Genomic DNA, 13803 nt, shown 5'->3' on the forward strand with positions numbered 1-13803 from the left:
CACCGAACCAAAGTCCGCCTGCTTACACCATATTCTGCAAGTCACCGAATCAGGATCCACCTGCTCGCTCTGCGAGTCACTGAATCAGGATCCGCCTGCTCGCTCTGCGAGTCACCGAATCAGAATCCGCCTGCTTGCTCTGCAAGTCACCGAAACAGGATTCGCCTGCTTGCTCTGCGAGTCACTGAATCAGGATCCGCCTGCTCGCTCTGCGAGTCACCGAATCAAGAATTCACCTGCTCGCACTGGTCCCCCCCCTTTTTGTTGCGAAGCACTGGACTCAAGGTCCACCTGCCTCGCAGGGGTTTCCGGCACCTGCCCCAGCCCGGCAGAACACCACGTCCTGGCGCCTGGAGACAGCCTGGCGGAATGGGGCACTATGGCCTGGGGTTAGCCTCAGAGGTCAGTACTACGCCCACAAATAACAGAGAGAGACAACAAAGCTTCCCCACAGTTCCGTGTGCCGAGAGAGAGTAATGGCACCACACCAGCTTTTAGCGTCCGAACACAGAGGGTCCAGCGCATGGCTGCCTCACTAGAGACACCGGTGTGCCCTTTTGGAACTGTGACACATAAGACAGGCCTAATAGACAAAGACAGACACAGACAGACAAAAATGTTAGCCGCTCCACAAAATTGAATTCCGTAGCTCCCCTTACCCCGATGGCCGGCCGTCACTCCAAATCCCAAGCCCTCAACCAGGAGATTTCGTAACAGGTATCCCCTTTACCTTCTCTTGAGTGCTCTGAGAGGTTTGGAAGTGGAGTGCCGGTCCATCCATACGGGCAAGTGGCGCGTTAGGAATCTCGGTGGGACCTCCAAATTGTCGAAGCAAAAACACGCTCCTCTGTGTTTAGGCAGCTAACAAGCAGCTTTATTAATTAATAAAGCACAGCATGAGCCAAACGTGGTCACAGCAGAGCCAGACCCAGTAAGGCTACTAATACAATCAATCCTAGTATCTTTATACCCTTAACCAAACAGTCTGACGTCAGGGCATCCAATTACAGAAATCCTCAATTAAATTTGGAAAAACAAAGCCTTATCAACAAGATGGCGGACAGGTGCGAGGGAGTACATCTCCTGTCCCAACCAGCCCAATTAACACATACCAATAGCCCATCCTGTAGGCCTCTTCTCACGGGGTGACAGAAAGTTCACTCTGGTCTACGTGCTTGAGAGAAAAGCTGAAATGGTTTCTGATATACAAGATGGCTTCTAGCTAAATATGAAAATGGTTTCTACAGCTTCTACACCCTGCTGGATGGGGACCTTTAATCTCCAAGCTAGCATGAGTAGGGAATGTTGTACATGTTGATTGTCATCTTATGTTGCTCAGTATTAACTCCTTCCAGTGCTGGTGGGCTCCAAAGTATTCTGACCATTGCTCTGCAGTCTTTGAGGGGGGATGATGAGAATCATGTATACATATGGAAAAAAATATAGCGTTAGCCACAGTGTTCTGATAACCTCTATTTTGAGTAATTATGTTCTGTATTCCTTGCAGTATTATGAGCTATAAGTATGGATGAGCTATTTTCCCTCATTTCCTGCCCTAAACTGATTATTGTTGGTAATCCTCCATTGAACAGCTGCTATAGTTGATCTAAAAGGTGGCTGATTGTAGTAAGTGATGGTTAAAGTGGTTCTTATGTATATTAAACTTTTAGAGAACTTTGAAACTTTTAGGATACAAAGCATTGTTTTAATAGTTATTTTATTATTTATATCAACACTGTATCCAGGTATTCCTAAGTAACAATAGGAGCTATTCTTTGTTTAGGAATGATCAATATGTTAAAAAGCAATTTTAATCAGTTATTGAAATGTAACAGATAGATATCTTGAAAAAACAATACTTTTTGCTTACAAATACCAATTCTCTTACCACATCTGTGTATGTTTGAACTTTAAGATTCTTTAGTTATGCCACGTCCAACTCCAGATCACCAGCGGATATTCAATAAAGCTGGTATACCTGTGGTAGATGTAGTTGTGGATCCTTACCTTGTAAATCATCTTCGCCCACATCAGAAAGAAGGAATTGTATTCCTGTATGAGTGTGTGATGGGAATGAGGTAGGAGAACAACTGTCTTGTTCATTTTAACTGTGGTAATTTTTAGCTTGTTTAAAAAAAACTCCCAAAACTAGTGATGTAACAGGTTAACTGGTTACCTAGTAAGCATTAGCCTTAGCAGCATGCCTGCAGCTCAGTTTGGCGGGACCCCACCTGGTTGGAGCAGCCCCTGCCCCACCCATGAAGGACTGGGTTGGAAGAGCCCTGCGCCCACTGTAGGCTGACTAGACTCCAGCCAGGGGGCCCCTGCCTGAGGCAGCCTCCTCCATAGGACCCCTGCCACTGTGCTCCAGCCCTCCATGGTTAACCAGTAGAATGATTAAAATTATATCATTTAACTGGTTAACTTTTTTAATTGGTATTTACATCTCTAATCAAAATTGAGATGCATTCTATAGATCTATACTAGAAGAGAATGGTTGAATTATCCTATAAACCATCTGACCCAAGCCAAAGTGCAGTGTGGGTTGGTAATTCAGAAATTTGCAGTGAAGTATAAAGGTATATTGATATGCCACTCTGTTGAAAAATCAATATATTACTTTTATCTTTTTTAACATTAAATTTTTATACTATAGCCGGCTTATGGTATGTGTTCATGTACTTTAATGAAAATTAAGTATTTTAATAATGCGACAATGCTAAGATCTATAATGTTGGGTGATTGGTATATAAATCTAGTAATATACATGAACTTCACATAAATATAAAGAACTTTTTCTGGTTTACCTGAATGAAAAACTACAATAGATCATCATAGGAATAAGTAGGTTTTATATACTTTAAAAAACTCCACCATATTCACCAGATCAGAATGCAAATAGTTTCAGGGTTGTAACTATTTCTTACAGACTAAGTGGCAGATTTGGAGCTATTCTTGCTGATGAAATGGGCTTAGGAAAAACACTGCAATGCATTTCGCTAGTCTGGACTCTCCTACATCAGGGACTCTATGGATGCAAGCCTATAATAAAAAAGGCACTGATTGTCACCCCTGGCAGTCTGGTGAAGAACTGGAAAAAAGAATTTCAGAAATGGCTGGGAAGTGAAAGGATCAAAGTGTTTACAGTTGATCAGGTGAGATTTATATTAAAAAAGGTGAAAACTTTCTCAAATGTAAAAAGGTCAACATTCTAAGTAAGCTGGTTTTTTTAACAAGCTAATATTTGTCTGCAGCATTTGCAACAGAAGGGAAATGTATGCATGAAAACTAAAAGTGAAATTGATTAGAAACTGACTATTTTAATTGTCCAAAATTAGAGCAATGCAAAAAAATTTTAAAAATGAAAAGCAAAATAGGGGAAATAATGTGGGGAAAAACACTTACAAAAAACATCACAGAGTAAAGATTATTAACAAACATATAGCAAAAAATATTTTTTTAACCTGATACTTTCCTGGTGTATATATCTGAGGTAACAGAGAAAATTCTGCTTTCGAAATCTGACCTAATATTTGTTGTGAATAGATTAACAGTTTGGTTTGGTCTACATTTATAAGTTAAGTTAGGAGTGTGAAAAATTCACTACAGCAGCACAGGTATAGTGATATAGCTTTGCAACTTACCATCCTGATGCCTGATCTACACTATGAGGTTAAGTCAAAATTAGTCCCATTATGTAGATTTTGTTAAGATTGAGTCTACCTTGCCAACTCCTTTCTGCTGACCTTAAAGGCTTTTAAAGTTGACTTCATTACTCCACCTTGATGAGAGAAATAGTGTTACATTTGACCTTCTGGGGTCAAATTTGGTGTAGTGCAGACCCAGTGGAGTTCAAGTTGATATTCTTGAATTTCTAAAGTGGGAATGTGCCTATCCTGGCCAGCACTTTCAACTCTGCTGCTCACCCATGTACACAGGAAAAGCCCCAGGAACCTCTGAATTTCATTTCCTGTTTGGCCAGCATGGTGAACCCAGCAGCACCTGACCATGAATGCGCAGGATCGCAAACAAGCATGCAGGAGATTCTGGATCTCGTTGCTGTGTAGGGAGAACAATCTGTGCCAGGCAGAACTCCAAAGTTGCAGGAAAAACACTAATATCTATGTCAAAATTATACCGGGTGTCGAAGCAAAAACACGCTCCTCTGTGTTTAGGCAGCTAACAAGCAGCTTTATTAATTAATAAAGCACAGCATGAGCCAAACGTGGTCACAGCAGAGCCAGACCCAGTAAGGCTACTAATACAATCAATCCTAGTATCTTTATACCCTTAACCAAACAGTCTGACGTCAGGGCATCCAATTACAGAAATCCTCAATTAAATTTGGAAAAACAAAGCCTTATCAACAAGATGGCGGACAGGTGCGAGGGAGTACATCTCCTGTCCCAACCAGCCCAATTAACACATACCAATAGCCCATCCTGTAGGCCTCTTCTCACGGGGTGACAGAAAGTTCACTCTGGTCTACGTGCTTGAGAGAAAAGCTGAAATGGTTTCTGATATACAAGATGGCTTCTAGCTAAATATGAAAATGGTTTCTACAGCTTCTACAACTCCCCCCTTTTAGCCTTTTAAAGGCTAACCTTGAAACCATTTTATACCTCCATTTTCCATTAAAGTATTTATGTACATTTCTTGTTCCTTTCTCTGCTCATCCTATTTTAACATCATGAGTTCCACATTCCCTTTGGTAAGGGTCTATCTTGTGTTTTCTAGAATACAAGAAATACAGCATTTGATTAACAAGAAACAGCAATAAGCACAAAAGAATATAGCCAATACTAAAACTACTCTTTGCAAAATCCAAGTTCCCACATGTCCAAACCAGCCTCCCAACCAATCCCAGAGGGTCCAGTCTTCCCCCTGCCTTAGGCGTTTCACAGTTCTTTTAATTTCTGAGGCATCTTCCTTTACTTCTTTGCTGGTGTCAGAAATATACCCACAGCATTTTCTTCTTACTAAGGCACAAACCCCGCTCTTACTAGCTAGGACATAGTCTAGGGCCATTCGGTTTGGCTTTTTCTCACCCTGGCTCCTGAACCGTTACATGTCCAGCAGTACTTTCCAATTGGGGTCAAGGCTAGGCGGACATACCCTGGGTTAGTAAACCCTTTATCCTGCCAAGTATCATTTGGCTTAGTTTACTAAACAGTGTGCCGTTTATTTGAGTGTTGTTTAGTGGGACTGGAATCATTGGGATGCCTCCTTCTGAATATACCGGACTGTGAGCACATATCCAGCAACCTGTAGAATTAAATTCTTGGGAAACTTGGTTCATTAAAAGCATAAACACATTTGAACCATATAGGTTATAACTACTAAATATTAAAAATAAGATTAAGCATAAGCTTAACATGAATTGTTTGTCCAGCCTCATGCTGGCTGTTCTTCAGGACTTCGTAGTTTGCTTCACCTATCGCTGGCAGGTTCTTAGCTGGTACCTTAGCCTTGGTCTCTCAGGCTCGTCTGCTTCTGGGCCTGGATTGCCGGTACCAAGCCTGTGCTGATCCTCGTCTACTTCTGGACCTGGGTTTCTGGTACCAGGTCTGTGGTGATTCCCATCTGCTTCTGGACCTGGGTCTCCAGTACCAGGTCTGCGGTGCTCCTTGTTGGGGACAACCTCTGTAGGGACTGGAACGGGTTTGCAGTGGGATGCGTGAATCCAGGTGGGCAATCCTTCGCACTTTACAGCAGTATGGGTGGTCAGAAGGACTTGGTAGGGATCCTTTCACCTGGGTTTCAGGGCAGTCTTCCGCTGGTGAACTTTCACGCAAACCCAGTCTCCTGGTTGTAGTTTAAGGCACAGCTCAGTCGGGGCCTTAACCTGTGAATGATAAGACTGTACACACCTCATAAGTTCCTGGCAATACTTGACTATGCTTCTTTTAACGAGTGTGGCATCAGCCAGGTCAATTTCTGGGCTGCTTAACAGTCTCATAGGTTGGCCACATGCAATTTCATGTGGACTGAGTCCAGTTTTCTGATTAGGAGTGGCTCTCATGCTCATTAGGGCAATCGGGAGTGCTTCTACCCATGTTAATCCAGAGTTCTCACATATTTTAGCAAGTTTGTTCTTTAAAATCCTGTTTCATCTTTCTACTGTTTGTGCGCTCTCTAGGTGTCGTGCACAGTGCAGTGCTTGTCTGGTACAGTAGTACTTTTCCAGGTTTTTTTTTTTTTTTTTTTTTTTAACAATTTGCCCAGTAAAGTGGGTACCTTTATCACTGGAGATCACAAGGTGTATTTCCCATGATGGGATGTAATAATTTAGAAGTTTCTTAGCTACTGTGATGTCATTATGTTTCCTTCAGGGATAAGCTTCTACCCATCCCAAAAACAAGCAAACAATAACCAGCACATTATTGAAAAGATTGACATTTAAGCAACTGAATAAAGTCCATTTGTAAATTCAGAAATGGTCCTAAAGGCGGAGGTCTGGTTGCCGGAACTGTCTTTACAGGTTTACCCACGTTGTGGGCTTGGCAGACAGGGCAAGCCAGACAGTAATCTTTGGATGCTTGGGAGAATTTGGGAGCAAACCAATTTTGTTTTAGGATTGCTACCATCCCCCCCTTTTGCCAACGTGCGACAATCTAGGGAGCACGGGGGCAAGGTGAGGTAGCAAGACCACTGGGGCAACAATGTGGCCATCAGAGCTGCACCACAAGTGGTCTGGGTGCAAGGTGCACCCTGCCAGTCTCCACTCCTGCTTTTCTGATTCTGGGGCTTGGTTTCGCAGGAGGGCCAGTTCTGAAAGAGACGGCGTAGGAGCTGGCGATGGTAGGAGAGAAGGGAAAAACAGCAGGTAGAGGAGCAGATTCCACTACATTCCAGACAGTACAAACTGCATAGCCTGCTACTAAAACTCTACTAAAATTATAAAGGCAAGAACCATTTATATAAAGCACAATGTTAAGATTATTCAAGGGACTTAAATTATTCTTTCATTAGAACAACAATATTGTACACACAACGTTTGAAATACATATATCACAATCAAGATACACACAAGACAAATCTGGACAGAACACAAACTTATGTCATGACACAGAACCATGGTTTTTTTTTTTTTTCCTTTGGTTAATTTTCATATGATATTAGCGCTTCTTGATGATCTGAAAGACAAAGAAAACATTTCTACCCCCGTCGGGTATAACTTAAAATACTGCCTAAGATCTGCTAGGGGAACTAGTTACATCTAGTTCCTTACCACTTCTATGGGTGAGTGAGCTGTAACTTTCTGAGAACAAGAGAGCTTCATCGGTACTCGTGACCTTCCACTCTCTTGAATTACCTCTGAGCTGCTAGCTTTCCTTATCAGTGGCATGCCTCAGTTTTTCTCTTGTACTGCAGACCAGGCTTATTTTATTTACTGCTACAGAAACTCTTAGAACAAGGTGCTTGCTAGTTACTATTCCAGCAAGCAAAAAGGTTTTCCTTTCCTGAAAAGAATCACATGCAATGTTACAGACTTACTTATGGGGGGCAGTGCTCCCCCCCCTTCCAGAACAGACAGGCAGTTTGCAGACACACACAACCTTGGATCTGAAAGCAAGCCAAAGGTGCTATCAGCTCAGCCTTGAACAGAAACACTGTGAAGTTTCTGGGCTTGGATTTTTTTAAACAATAATTAGGTTCTTTGGAAGACACATTTAACCCTTAGGGTGCAGGTTTTACAAATTTACAATGTATAGATTCTATTCTTTTATGCGGTTAACCAATTAAGTTTCAGTAGAATTCCTTATTTTCTCTTTAATAGATTTAACAAAGTGTCTGTAGCTAAATGTTTAACTTGACTGTTTCATTGCTAAGATGATTAAAAGAGGCTGCAAGAAACAAGTCATTTCTTAAAGCAGGTTTGTTTTGTTTTTTTTTTCCTCCCCTTTAGGATTTGGAGGAACACTTTCTTTAAACTATTAAACTTATTTTAAACTTTGTTTTGCTTTGGATCGGGCAAGTTTGTTACAGGAGCCCGTGTTTTCAAAGGGAAGAGCTAATTCCTTTCAGTTATTTTTCATGTTTCCTCTCTACCTGTGTATGCGTTATAAAGAGGGATAGAGGGGTGATGTTGTGCCAGATTTTCCCCCCAAGCTTGGTTGATATAGGTGTGCAAACTGAGAATTTTTTTTTTCCACTTCTTATGCATTATTTTGGCACAGAGGTGCTGCAGCAACTTTTAAGTTACCTATCTTACTGCAGGGTGGATTTTTGCTTTTCTGAGCTTTACTTTCATCCCTCATAGCTTTAATTTTTCCTCTTTTCCAATTTGTTAAATGCTTACAGGTCCTTGGACCATTATGCACGTACATGTAGTACACAGGGGTGCCTTTCGGCAGAGTGGGGGGTGTTTAGACTAACCCCCACTTAAACTAACTTTACACACTCCAAAGAAAGAGTCTGCCGGGTCTAGAGTGTCAGACCTTAGCAGCTCATGAAATAAGGGGAGTCGTCACTCCCTCACATATCCGCTGAGTCTCGAGGTTCAGCTGACCCCCCCCCTTGCGTTCAGAGCTCCCTCGTGGGAGAGCCCTGGTGCAGCTGGGATCAGCTCAAGTCTCAGACCTATGCAACGGCATTCATTCTTCACTCATTACATTCATACTCATTTTCCACACACATTTTTTTCTCCTTTTTCACATTTTTCCTATAGTTTCCACATTTAGCTGCATCTTTATTTATTGTCTAGTTCCCATGGGTTTCTATTAAGTGACGCTGCCCTAAGACACCCGGCACTTAATATCAGACTTCATTAGGATCCTATACCAGAAAACACTTATCATAAAGGCACTGGAATTCCTGTAGACTGACCTACCCCCATTTTCTGCGCGCGCTTAATTCTGTAAGACACCGAACCAAAGTCCGCCTGCTTACACCATATTCTGCAAGTCACCGAATCAGGATCCACCTGCTCGCTCTGCGAGTCACTGAATCAGGATCCGCCTGCTCGCTCTGCGAGTCACCGAATCAGAATCCGCCTGCTTGCTCTGCAAGTCACCGAAACAGGATTCGCCTGCTTGCTCTGCGAGTCACTGAATCAGGATCCGCCTGCTCGCTCTGCGAGTCACCGAATCAAGAATTCACCTGCTCGCACTGGTCCCCCCCCTTTTTGTTGCGAAGCACTGGACTCAAGGTCCACCTGCCTCGCAGGGGTTTCCGGCACCTGCCCCAGCCCGGCAGAACACCACGTCCTGGCGCCTGGAGACAGCCTGGCGGAATGGGGCACTATGGCCTGGGGTTAGCCTCAGAGGTCAGTACTACGCCCACAAATAACAGAAAGAGACAACAAAGCTTCCCCACAGTTCCGTGTGCCGAGAGAGAGTAATGGCACCACACCAGCTTTTAGCGTCCGAACACAGAGGGTCCAGCGCATGGCTGCCTCACTAGAGACACCGGTGTGCCCTTTTGGAACTGTGACACATAAGACAGGCCTAATAGACAAAGACAGACACAGACAGACAAAAATGTTAGCCGCTCCACAAAATTGAATTCCGTAGCTCCCCTTACCCCGATGGCCGGCCGTCACTCCAAATCCCAAGCCCTCAACCAGGAGATTTCGTAACAGGTATCCCCTTTACCTTCTCTTGAGCGCTCTGAGAGGTTTGGAAGTGGAGTGCCGGTTCATCCATACGGGCAAGTGGCGCGTTAGGAATCTCGGTGGAACCTCCAAATTGTCGAAGCAAAAACACGCTCCTCTGTGTTTAGGCAGCTAACAAGCAGCTTTATTAATTAATAAAGCACAGCATGAGCCAAACGTGGTCACAGCAGAGCCAGACCCAGTAAGGCTACTAATACAATCAATCCTAGTATCTTTATACCCTTAACCAAACAGTCTGACGTCAGGGCATCCAATTACAGAAATCCTCAATTAAATTTGGAAAAACAAAGCCTTATCAACAAGATGGCGGACAGGTGCGAGGGAGTACATCTCCTGTCCCAACCAGCCCAATTAACACATACCAATAGCCCATCCTGTAGGCCTCTTCTCACGGGGTGACAGAAAGTTCACTCTGGTCTACGTGCTTGAGAGAAAAGCTGAAATGGTTTCTGATATACAAGATGGCTTCTAGCTAAATATGAAAATGGTTTCTACAGCTTCTACACGGGCATGAGAGGATACTGTTGGGACGCTCAGCAGTGCTGTGTGAAAATAAAGGAGTTCAGCCAAGTGTACCAGAAGACAAAGGAGACAAATGGTCTGTTTGGGTCAGAGCTTCAGACAAGTCTTTTCTACAAAAAGTTGCACTGGATTCTAGGGAGGGACTCAACCACTATCTCAAAACTGTCTGTGAATGTTTCCCAAGCAACTCTTCAGGCAGCCTTTGGCAACAATGAGGAGGACAGTGTAGATAAAGAAGAGAAGGAGAAAGCGAATGCTTAGCTGGCAAGTGGAGGATCTGATCTCACCAACAGCCAGGACCCTTTTCTAACTTTGGAGCCAGTCCCCTCCTAGGACCTATTGTTGCCGGACCCTGATGGTGGGGAGAGCACATCTTGTGAGCTCACATTTGTAATCACACTACAGTAGTTAAATGTAATTGTGTTTAAACTTTTATCTGCCATGAAGAATTGGGGTACATTGGCAGCCAGTCTTCCTACACTGCAGGAACTCCCCAGAAAAGTTTATGTAATGGGACTGTTACCCCTTACTAAAACTCTGTGGGAGTTTTTGGTTTGCCAGCTCGCAGTATCTGAAGGGGAAGAGTTCATGAGACTGATTGACCCCAGAGACAATGGAAAGCAGCCAACACTCCAGCTCAGCCTGATTGACAGGTTGGACAGGCCAGTGAGGAAGGGGAGAAGCCAGGCCCCGTCCTCCCTGTGAGCTGGGATTGTTCTGGCTCTCTCTCTGAACAAACAAGCTGTGTGCAGAAGAGGTCCTGCAAAGACAGAGAGCTGAAATAGGAGTACAAGCTGTGTGAAGAAGTCCTGCAAAAACAGAGAGCTGAGAGACTGCTAAGAGGAGCAAGCTGTGCTGAGGGGCAGTTTTTGCAGCAGCAGAGCCAGGCATACACAACTCAAGGAGAGCAGACCCTGTGTTGAGCAGCAGACTGGCAGTGCTCAGAGAGCCAAAAGGAACAGAGAAGCAACACAAGGAGCTGGAACTGGCCAAGCAGCACAGCCTGCAGCTGGATGTGGTGAGCACCTGGGACCAGCAAAGTGTGGGGAAAGGCTCTGGACTGGGAGAGGAGTCTGGCCACTTTGAGCTTGAGTCTGTGTGGTCACTACCAGAGTTAGCATGTCCAGCCTGTAGCCCCCCTGCAGCATATCCAGGGCCTCTAAGAAAGAGACTGTGGACTGTCCTTACACCCTGCAGACTGCTGTTTTGACGTCCCTGTGCTACAGAGCAGGGCTGGGTGTTCTCATTTAACCATTCTCATTTTGTCTTATTCTTTTCTCTTTAATCAGTTGTTATTTAATAAATTGTATTTGCTTTGAACCTTATGAAGTGATCACTGGGCCAAGAAGGCCTGCAGTGTAAAGAGAGCACCTCGGAGTGGGGACACCGTAACTCCTACCCCTAGTGACTACAAGGTCAGGGATTAAGCCCCAGGAAACCTGGGCCCAGCCTTGTTGGGGTTTCAAGGGTTCTGCTACTTCGGAGAGTGGAGGCCCTCAGGATCAGGGAGCCGTGGGGTAAAGGAAGTGGGAGCGGGGACTCAAATCCTTTCGTTGGTTCATTTCACCGGGGTGTATAGAAGCCAGGAAAGTTCCCCACAATAGTGGGATCATTCCCCCGCTTACATTTATTCATGTGTCTAGAGAGGAGTGGGAATCCTCTCTGCATATCGCTACAAAGCTGTTATAGAGTCATTCTTCATCTCAGTGTTTGCATCTATAAAATCACGGTGTACCAGGGCAGCCACTTAGCCACTTTCTGATTTGGCCCCTCATGGCTGGTGAAGACTCTTTTGCATCTTGCCTCTGGTTCCCCTTTTTATAGCCCCTTAAACTTTAATACAGTTTTGTGGCTAATGCACTGATACAAACACTCAGACATCCTGTTAAGGATTGGATAAGTAATAAAAACCACTCAAGACAGTCCTCAGGGTCCTCAAAATAAATTCCATCATTACAACCTGAAAATTCATACTCAGTTCTGGCTCTTCTAACCCAATCTGCTATTCATGAAGCTGCCGCTTTTAGCCTTTCATAGCGAGAGTTCAGCCATCTGGTTCTGGCTTCCTTCTCTCCATCAACATCTCCTAACTTCTCACAGAGAAGTCAGCATATCTATAGTGCCTATGCTCCATTACAAGAGTTATAATACCTACCTACCAGAAATGTTGAAAGCATGAATGAATGCTTTGAAATGATTTCAAATTATTGTTAATTCCATAGTTCATATTCATATGCCAATTATATTTGACCACAGCAAAGTATATAATAGAGAGTAATAAATAAATAGGGTTGCTGACTCACTGGATCAGATTACTTGGATTCAGATGGAGATGTCTGTCTGGTAGCTGAGCTTTGGCTGGAAGTGAAAAATATATTTTTTAAAATTCTGGAGTGTTGAGGAAGCTTCAGGCTGCAGCTTGTGGATTGGAGTCATGTTCTTTGTAGTTGGAGGGAGTCAGCAGGAAAATTCAGCCTAACTCATGGTGGAGATTATCATTACTTTTTCCCAGGAAGAAAGGATTTGTCTTCCTTTAAGGAAACAGTTGTTAGGTCTCTACTGAGGAAACCATCTGTTGCTTTGGGTCATCTTAACTATCAATCTGTATCCAACATACTGTCTTTGGGAGAGCTCATTGAAAAAATGCTTTCACCTTTTAGATCATGTTGCAAGATTGATCTGTTGGGTTTTGAAGTAGAAAGGTGCTCTGAAAGATTTGATGTGGTTGATTGTGGAATATTAGTATACCCAGTATTAATTAATTAGTATGCCAAACAAGCTATTTGTGATATAAACTATTCTATTATGCCCAAATAAAAATGTTAGTCTCTAAGGTACCACAGGACTCCTCATTCTGTTCCATTAAGTTGCTTTGGGATGAAGACTGTCTTGTTGCAAGGTTTTTTTTCATATATTTCTGATGTTTTTTACATATAGAGATCATAAGCCCTTTGGCTAATATACAGCATGTCTAAATGGTCCAATGAGATAAAAAGATTTCTATGGACAATTAAATAGGAATGATGTAAGGGTTTAAATAAAAAGGGATGTCGTCATTTTAGAAGTCGTGTATGAAAATGTTACTGTTTTTAACCATCTAATCTTGTGAAAACTTTCTTTTATTATATAGAACTTTTGTTTGTTTTAGTCTCCTAGTGCTGTTCTCAAGGTCTAAAACCTCTGATTCTCCAATACTGCTCAGACTCAGCTATCGTCATCACACAGGCAATTCATATGATGTCACTTTTCTTTATTTCTATAGCTTGAAATAAGTAACTAAAGAAAGAGACCAAAGTAAAGAGAAAACATGACTTAAAAAGAAATTTTGAAGGAAAAAGTCATTGAATGTTTAAAACAAAAGGCCTCATGGATTTTTCCTGACCGCCAGTAAAATATTTTGGGAAAGATTCTCTGCTGGATACACCAGAGCAGGAGTGCTGTTGAACTGGTTATAGGTTCCTGATTCCAGCTTCTAGGCCACCCTAATTTGTGCATGCTAGGTATGCTCTCCTAGGGTTAGCAATGCTATGTGGCTCATGAAAGGAGTGATGATTATGTGATTGAATCAAAACAGTTAAATAGAATATTGCAAATTTATTACAACCACAGCATAAACTAGTTTTTACTGCACTTTGTGATCCCATCATAAATGTACTGAAAGTTAT

General features: G+C 43.0%; 1 protein-coding gene across 4 annotated transcripts in view; it reads left to right on the top strand.

Moving 5' to 3' along the window:
• RAD54B (RAD54 homolog B) overlaps positions 1-13803 on the top strand; it is a 99604-nt gene that overhangs the window by 58721 nt on the left and 27080 nt on the right. For all 4 annotated transcript variants that reach the window (XM_014571475.3, XM_006111004.4, XM_075920376.1 and 1 more), the window contains 2 exons: positions 1916-2078; positions 2930-3155. In XM_014571475.3, the coding sequence (XP_014426961.2) occupies positions 1916-2078; positions 2930-3155 (389 nt within the window). The remainder of the gene's footprint in view (positions 1-1915; positions 2079-2929; positions 3156-13803) is intronic.

Source organism: Pelodiscus sinensis, chromosome 2 (assembly GCF_049634645.1).
Source record: "Pelodiscus sinensis isolate JC-2024 chromosome 2, ASM4963464v1, whole genome shotgun sequence".
Taxonomy (NCBI): Eukaryota; Metazoa; Chordata; order Testudines; family Trionychidae; genus Pelodiscus; species Pelodiscus sinensis.